Here is a 9,278-nt window from a genome sequence, read left to right as displayed (position 1 = left end):
AACAGTTTTAATTTTAGAAGAAACAACCCTCCAGAAAGGAAAATATTTCTCTTACATGAATCACAATATTGCAACCTTAGAAACACTTTATAAGCACATTGTAATTTTTTCCTAGTTCTTCCTTACCCAAGGCTTCTCAGAAAGGTTGAACCTTAAAAAAAAACAACCAAACAAAAAAACCCCCAACAAAAAACAAAAAACCAACCAAACAAAAAAAAACCCAACAAAAAACAGGAAAAAAAGCCATGACTGGAATGCAAGTCTATTGGATGACAACCCCTTCTTTCTCTACTGTGCCCCTCAACCCCCTTTTCTCCACTCTGCCCTCCCAAGCATATTTCTTTTCCCATTTCGGAATGAAAAAAAGAATGTATCCCAACATTAGCAGAAAACCACGTACTTGCACTTGATGCATTATGGTGACCATTCAGTAAACATGCTAATTTTGCACAAGTTCAGATCTGGCCAAGGCCATGCATGAACTGAATATGGCAATTTCAGAGTCACCCATAGGGTAACTATCTCAACACTATATCCATCAACCAAAAAATGCAGAACAGTTGTCCATTTCACCTATGTAAGTGCACCAATAGTAAAACTGCAGGAGATCTTGCGGATGAGAATTGAGCTGCACGGCCGAGGCTGCATGAGGATGGATACCGAGAGTTTGTTGGACACGATACATGGCTAAAGTTATTGCTATTTGCCCCTCACTTCCTTTTTGCGTGTATTAAATTTACTTTTGGTGGATTTCTTTCTTATATTAACCAAGCAATGTAGTGCTGGTCTTAGTGTTTACGATAGATGAAGAAACAGTGGCAGAACATGTATATTCAGAGCTTGCACTTGGGAGAGGGAAATAAAGTACTGTGCAGCTAATCCAAAACAGTAACATACTGCAAAACATATATATATATTATATTATATAAGAAATATAATATATGTATATATATGTGGACGTCTTAAATGGATCTTGCTTTTGAATGACCAACATTTACTGCCTTCATGACAACAGCTTCTGACTCAATGCATCTCTGCACATATGCAGGGCTGGGCATTCTTTGCCACCGTCTGATCTTCCTTTTCTTCCTTAAATAAAGAAAAAACCCTTTATTCCATGAGGGAGTTAAGCACTTCTTTTCCCTTTGCAGTCCCATTTGAATGTTGCTTTCATGCATCCAGACGCTGAATCTCAGGGCGATGATCTACTTCTCTGGATTCTGTCCGAGCACGTATGTAATCACTGGTCTGCCGACTACTTTGTTGTCTGCTGTTCATTCGCCACTTTTTAATAGCTAAATATGTGTTCACAGCATACACTGCCATTGCCAAGAAACCAAATATCTACAAGAAGTAGAAAGAATTGTCAAAGACAATTTTTGAAAACAAGAACAATAGTAGTTTCACAACAAATTCCTCAGAAACTTAGTTTTCTACTTCATTTGCACTGACAAATCATCATCCCCTGTAAAATTGATGTTGTTTTTCTTCTTCAATGAACTAGAGAATCTGCAAAAGCAACTAAGATCAATGATCCCAGAAAACAAAGTTCCTGTCTACAAACATGACAATTAAATCCTGCAATGCAACTTCAATAGAAGAACCTCTTGTAAGGAAGAAAACAGCTCTACATCCAACAGTTCATTCCTCAGGGTGCACGTAATAGCGAGTGAATGACAAGAGGACAGATGACCAGTCCAGACCATCAGCCTGGAGAAGGAGCTAATTCGCAGTTCTTCCTATATGCTTCTGCAGAACTGTTGTGTGATTTTCAGTGTCCAGGTTGGGGGGGCAGGGGGGGAGGGGTTGCTAACTCAAGCACAAAATCAATTTGCTTGACCTTACTGTTCCAGATTTAAAATCTTGAAGTACTACTATACTGACTCCACAGAACAAAAATGATCTGTAGCGAGCAAGAAGAATTCAGCAAATTATGTGTAAGCAGCTCCAATTTCTTGTGAATTTTTGTCTCTATCTTTTCCGTAGGCTTGCAATATAGAGCAGTATCGTCTAAGCTAGCCATAGAGAAAGAAGCAAGGCAAGTTCAACTGTTAGTGTTCTCTGCAAGTAATTTTTCTGTTTGTTCTTGCCTCAAGCCTTAAGACAAACAAGTCAAAGGATGTCAATACTTTCTAAATCAGAATTTAGCATATAGCCAACTGTAAAATTAGGAGTAAATTGTGGGGGCAAAGGCAACAGAAGTATTCAATGAACATGAGGGAAAAGTTATTCTTAGTTTTAATAGAAGATAAGAGTCATATATAAAGAAGTTCAAATTCTTACCACAGCAGCAATTTCTGCTCCAGTTTTATGGTTTAAAGCAGCAAGTACTACAGAGGCAACGAAAAAGAAGAAAGTGCTGAGTCCAGTGTTGACCAGATCCTAAAAAAATAAATTCATTAGCATTACTAAACAATGATTCTTTGCTTGCTTTTATTAGAAGTGATGAAACAGAAGGTTAGAACAAGAACTATAGCAATACTTTCCCACTTTCTATGCAGTTTATCAGTTATGCAAGAGAAGGCAAAGATTATTACACAGGAAACGTAGCATGTGTGCGCATTAGTCTGTGAACTGAAGTCAAATAGCATGTACATACAAAGCACCAGTGCAGATTCTGGACACGTTACCTCAATTTCTACTGGGTTTATTAGAAAAGTACTGTCAGCATAAACAATGAGTAAAGCTGTTCTACCTCAGCTGACGCTGAAGTAACCTGAATATCAAGCTTTAGTACTCCAGGAACCCTTTGTTATTTTTCACATCACAACAGTGCTCCATGCACTGCCCAGGTAACAGTCATGAATTTTACTACAAATTCTTTGAGGCCTTTATTGTAGAAAACTGCATGTCCTATGCTATTTCTATAACAGCTGCCCATATTGTGAGAATACATGGATTTTTCACGTATTTATTGCATAAAGTTGATGTTTCAAGCAGACATTTTAGAACGTATGCACAGCAACACCCCAGGGGCACCTACATTCAGGGAAAATTCTCGCTTTGCTCCAAGCACAGAAAAATAACAGGCAACATGTAATTCAGTTATACATATGCTGCATATGTCACTTCGTGTTCAGATGAATATGCTGCCATGCCTTACAAAAAGCAGGGTCATTAACGTATCATTGGAACATAAGTAAGAATTCTGAATGGAAGCTATTAGCACAAGAATAATTCCGTCAATACAAGACTATCTGATCAGACTCGAGGAAAAAAAATTCAAAAGTTGGGACTTTAAAGTAATAGAAGTGCTAGATTCATCAGGGACTAGCTGTTCAGTATGTTACTCAGGGCATCTTTCACAATTTTTTAAAACATTTGATACATATGTACACTGCACTATACATACACTGCAGAGATGTAGGAAATAACAGACTATCATGATAACTGAATGAATAGGTGAAGTCAGGGAGCAAGGAGGGGTGTGGAGGAATCAGGGAATGGCACTTCAGCACAAATACCCTGAAGGAACATGAAATCAGTGAGAGGTGAATACTACCATAGCCAAAAGAGATGGAAAGAAAACCTGTAGACAAGTTTGCTGTGCAACTTACGGTTCTGAGTTAAAGGAAAAAAAAAAAAACAAAACAAAACAACAAAGCCACACTGAACATGCCAAGTCCCACCGTTAAAAGAAAATCCCATCACCACTCTTTAATTAGAATTCAAGGACAAATTTGTTCTACTTGACTCTCTTCTTTCACATGCAGGTCAGGCTCACTTCCTCTCCCTGCGCCTCCACTTACTACAAGTACAATATCCCCCCTCCTCCCCCAAAGTGCATCTTGTAAAGTGCTGTAAGTAGTCAGGCTTAGAAAACTGAAGATATAAATCTAAACTTACTCCCTGGGCATGAATCCCATGACTATGTTCCAGCTACACAGCACAAAGACTTTGAAAAGACCATTGTCATCTAGCCACCCCCAAAACATCTGTTTTCGTAGCCATTATTTGAGAATGCTTTAGAAAGTAATTGTAAAAACTGAAAGTTTCTGGCACTGTGTTATTCACAGGGAAAACTTCTTTGAGGGTACTGACTCAGCAACAGCTAGTTATCAAAATTAAGTGTACCTGGGGATAAACTGTATGATGCATCACTGTGGCCTGATCCTCATCTAAAAGGGGGACTTTCCCAAGAAATCTGAGAGGCTTCCATTGCTCACCGCTATTTCCACCCACGTGTTCAGATTTCATGAGCCCAGTAAGACCCAAACTGTCTTACCAAATAGTAAGGAAACAAAAGCAAATTGTGGGTCTCAAACTCCTACCATCTTTTTACCTGCCAGCATATAACTACAGAGATACTTTCTATCTCTGTTCAAGCTCACCGAAATAGATGTTTTCTGGTACTTACGGCATCAAACAACATTGGAATTTTATTAAATAGTTACTGCAATTTTAATTCTGTAATTTCTTGCCTTGCAGAGATAAATTTAAGAAAGAGAGATATTAGAAAATAAATGGCATTTCACAATTTCTTCAAGTACCCTCCTCTCCAACTCTGAGTTTAGCAGCTCTAACTGTGCTTCTGGGGTTGCCAGCAAGAGCTGTGGTTCTCATCTGCACAAACCTTTTTTCACTAGAGGGGAAGACTCACTATATATGACAACAATACCAGACTCAATAGTATTCAACATTTTCATCAAATCTCTAGAGTAAACATATGTATGTCACCAAGAATGCTGAAGCTAAATACTGAAGAGAGGGCAGCTATGCTCTTGAATAATTAAAAAAAGGGCAGTTCAACCCAAGGTCAGGTTGTGTATTTTACTACCAGAGTACATTTGCCACCTAGAGGAATGACCTACAGAATGGAGAGAAAATCCTAGAAGAAATAACTCAGAAGAACGTAGTAATTACAGTAGGTAAGCATCTCAACATGTGATGCCATGACAAAAAAAAAGGGAGAAAAAGCACTTATACATTCCTTTGGACATATGGACACGATAGGTGTAAGGTGGTAAGCTTACCTTTGCAAGGGACACTGGAATGCTGCATCCTGTTCCGGTATCCACATTTTTAAAAGTATGTTGAAAAATTGGAGAGGGTCCAGAGAAGAGCCACAGAAGTTATTTGAAAGGAGGAAAAAATTTCTCATAATATGAATCAGAGAACCTAAACTGCTTTAAATATTAAAAGGATTGAGCTGTGTAAATGAAGACTCCAGTATTCAAATAATCAAAGAATACTAGCTGTTTTAAAAGTTTAGCATAGAAAAGCACAACAAAATTAATAGTGTAACAAAATTAACAGCTGCAAAGTTAAGACAAAAGTCATATAGAAAGCGAAGTAAGTTTTAATTGTAAGGGAGCTAACCACCAGAACAACCAAAGATGTGCTTAATATTCTACCTTTTCACTTCTATAATCCAGATTATGTTTTTTCAGACACACATTTTATACTTCTTTAGTACCATACTTAAAGACTAAGTGGATGACACATAATGCTTTATGATTTATGGAGTCAGATGTGCTTATTAATTAATCCTGCTGACCTCTGACTTTTTGAATCTGTCAGCTTGATCATCTTGCCAAAGGAGAATAGTATAAGCAAGATAGCTAGACCTATCCACAACATGACAGACATTACCATCTATTTCCATGCCACAAATTGACTTGCAGGCTTCTTGTATGAAGTTTGAGATACCGCAGAACGTGAAATACTGCTGAAATTAGACTGCTGGTGCCTTTGTCACGATATTTCCAGAAAACCAAAGATACAAGTATGTTAGAACCTTTGTCATCATCACTGCCACCTTATTTTATTGTACTCTTTACAAAGAATATCGAATGTCTCCTTGCAAAGAATCCACCAATTCAAATCTGAAGACTTGATTCCATCTTGAAGCGCCCATTTGTTTCTGCAATTCCATTTTCCCTGTTTAGGTCAAAACCTTTTAATGCAGTTAATAACTGATTCACATTCATACAATAAGGCTGGTTTCTTAAAAACCTAAAACTAACACAATCTTTCATATCTACAGATCAGATTGTTTAGAGCTTAAGGAACAATGACACTTATCAATAACACTGTCATATAACGGTAACATCACAGATGCAAATATTGGTGGAGGTTTTTAATCCAAAATTTGGTACTTACTACTTAGAGCAGAAAGATAAGAAAAGAAAAAATACCACCGTTTTGGAAGAAGTCAGAGCAGAAACAAAAGGGAATGAACTACAGCAAGAATTCAAGAAGTAAAAGACACTCCCTAAAATAATGTAGCTTTTTTCCACGTAAGAGAAAATGAATAATCGTGACAATAAAAAGAATAAACTAATTGAAAAAAGATGAGCCGTTTGAAATCTGGCCATGATGTAGCTGAAGTTCTTGCTATTATATTTATAGACAAAGTAAAAACCACATCACACAGAAGAATTTCTGCTGAAATTACAGCAACCTCATGAGACAGTATGCTGTGCCATAAAATACTGTACAAAGCTGCCATCCGTAACAGAGAATAAAATCTATGAGCTGAATCAAATCCACTCTAGACTGCTGCTGCTCCCTTTCTCCTTTCCAAAATGATTTAAAAATGAAAGACTGACTTCTGGTCTCCTGCTAGTTATTCGCAAGTCATTCTGTTCAGTCACCACTGGTCCTATTAGTCCAAAGGAGAGTATCCAAGGACATATATTTGCTACTGCCATTACCAGCTATCTCTCCCACTCAGAAGGAGCATAAGGCAGAGGAGGCATCTTAACTTGGGGATGAAGATGGGTTTATGCCAAGACAGTATTTTATACTAAAATAGATAGGGGGAGGCTTTTGTTCTGCTGATTCTGCTGTAAAGGTAGGAAACTCTAGAAAAAAGTGGACAGCATCCTACAGTCTTTCATTTTTAAGGGTCTGGGCAGGTATGGTTCCTGGATTAATGAGGATGGAGAAGCTGAATTGGTGCTATGAATGAGAGGTCTGTTAACAGACCTGAAAACTCCCATTAAGTAGCTCCTGAAAGCTGCAAGGGACATCAGCTTCGAAAGCTTCTGTTTAGTCCTCCAGTTTGGTATATTACCAGGAGTTGGCTCTGATGCTCAGAGGTGTCACTAATATCCACGTGCCTTTATCCATCACTGTCCATGACTTCACACACGCAAACTTTTAAGAGAGATTTAATCAAAATACATGCTCTGCCTTTTTATCCTGTATTTCGTGGTGAAGTAAGAGACTGCACAAGTGACCAGATACTATTTAAAAGGGAAACAGTGCCATATTGCAATTGTAATTTGTATAAACAAAAATAGGACATTTAAACTGGTGGTTGCTTTTGTCATTTGCTTTCTGAAATCCAAGAGTTTACATTTAGATGGAGTTTAAAGTAGCTAAATGAATGTAATCTGGAAAAGAAGCCTGCACATTTCAACAGCTTGCCTTTGTCACAAAAGGTGACAGAAGTTAGCAGACTGCTGCTGTCCAGGTTATTTTCCACAAAAGAGAGAGCTCAAAGTAACATTTCCTTTTAGGTCTGTTTGGGTTTTGGTGGTTTGTTTTTCAGTTGGCGGGGGAAGGGAGAGGAAGCGTGGTTACTAATAAGCCTGCACATTTCAACAGCTTGCCTTTGTCACAAAAGGTGACAGAAGTTAGCAGACTGCTGCTGTCCAGGTTATTTTCCACAAAAGAGAGAGCTCAAAGTAACATTTCCTTTTAGGTCTGTTTGGGTTTTGGTGGTTTGTTTTTCAGTTGGCAGGGGAAGGGAGAAGAAGCGTGGTTATTGATTTTTTTTCTCTCCCCCCCCCCCGCCTTTTTTTACAATGTCCCAAATTTTTTCTCCAACCAGTACTTTACTTGCAAGGTTTGGGAACTTTTTCCCTTGTTTCTACATGAAGCTATCAAGTTTACAAACATACCAGTCAGTCCTCTAAACCAAGCACCTCTGGTCAAACTCCCACAATTTTACTCTATAACCATGTTATTAAACGTTGTATGAGCATTTTGCACCACAATTAAAAGTGGAAACACGGTTTCTCAAGCAAAAATAAGTCCTAAGTAGAAAGAACAGAATTAACTGTATGAGCATTAATTCCCATCTCTTTCTCATTTATTTAGGCTTACATAGGTACGGGAGCCTTTATTCAAACGCTAGATTCTGCTACTCCAAGATTTACATAAGCATCGCTTCCCCCTGATAATAGTTTGTGACCAACCATTTCAGAAATATGTTGGTGACCCAGAGGGCTGGAATCACGCTGTGCAAACAGAGACATCTTAGGGCCCATCTCACAACATGAGGCTATGCTGCCCGGCCCCCACACAGGGCTGAAGGTCCCCAAGGTCCCGGTGGGTCCCACATCACACACAGCAGCCCCGAAAGGTCTCTAGCACTCATCTGCAGGTGCTCCTGTTCAGGCTCTTTGATCTGGTCCCAGGTGTCTGGCACTTGCTGGAAATCAGTTCTATTTCCAGCATCTCAAGCAAAGTATGTAAAAAGCCCTCAATTAACACAAGTGACTTTCAAAAACCTTAGCCAGCTCTCCAAAAGGTCAGGGACAAGCTACGATTTTGAAGAAATGGAAGAAGTAGCCTCAAAACCAAGATTCGTATGATTTTATTCTTATTTCTAACTATTTTTGGAGTTGGAATACAAGCTATGTTAGATGTAGTAACTCTGCTGTAAATGACAAAACACATTCCTGAATGAATGCTTCTACAATCCCCATTTCATTTTGCTTTCTTGAAGATCACCTGCCTATTTCCCTCTCAGTTCTTTCTTAGCTGCTCCTCACTGCTTTCCCTGCATGTTTTTCCAATAAGCCGTCCTGCACACAGACAGGACCAGCAGTTATTGTCACAAAGCAACAGACCTTACTAGCAATAACTACCAAACCATGTAATATTTCTCGTATTTAAAACTTGTGTTTGTATTTCTTACAGAATAATGCATCACTGTTTACACCATGCTGCACCAAATGAGAACAAATGTCCATGAAGAGCACTAACCCGGAAGAAATTAATTCTGACAATTTTTTAACATTTATAAAATATTCATTATTATCCTTAATACGTATTGCTATTTTGACAGCAGTAAACATAAAACTGAAGGATGACTTAATTTCTCATTCAACAGCTAAGCAAGCCAAAGAAAACGAGGAAAGGGGGAGGAAAGGGGGAGGAAAGGGGGAGGAAAGGGGGAGGAAAGAAAGATTGCCCTGTGAAGGCCTTTAAACTACAGCTTTGTAATTACACTCTTCAGAGCCAAGGTTGGCAAAAGAGAGTTTGTCATTCTGGCACCACATCAAATTTTCTGCCAACTACTTCAGTGGCAGGGGGGTTCATCA

At 38.6% G+C, this 9,278-nt stretch overlaps 1 protein-coding gene across 1 annotated transcript in view; it reads right to left on the bottom strand.

The window, feature by feature from the left end:
* Positions 1–272: 272 nt before the first annotated feature.
* CMTM4 (CKLF like MARVEL transmembrane domain containing 4) overlaps positions 273–9,278 on the bottom strand; it is a 22,232-nt gene continuing 13,226 nt past the window's right edge. The window contains exons 3-4 of the mRNA XM_009282875.2: positions 2,284–2,382; positions 273–1,344 (exon numbers count right to left, since the gene is read on the bottom strand). Coding sequence (XP_009281150.1) covers positions 1,171–1,344; positions 2,284–2,382 — 273 coding nt within the window. The 3' untranslated portion in view covers positions 273–1,170. The remainder of the gene's footprint in view (positions 1,345–2,283; positions 2,383–9,278) is intronic.

The sequence above is a fragment of the Aptenodytes forsteri genome, unplaced genomic scaffold (assembly GCF_000699145.1).
Source record: "Aptenodytes forsteri isolate BGI_AS27 unplaced genomic scaffold, ASM69914v1 Scaffold70, whole genome shotgun sequence".
In the NCBI taxonomy this organism is placed as follows: Eukaryota; Metazoa; Chordata; class Aves; order Sphenisciformes; family Spheniscidae; genus Aptenodytes; species Aptenodytes forsteri.
The sequence above is the reverse complement of the archived record's forward strand: the minus strand, read 5'-3'. Positions and strand labels throughout refer to the sequence as shown.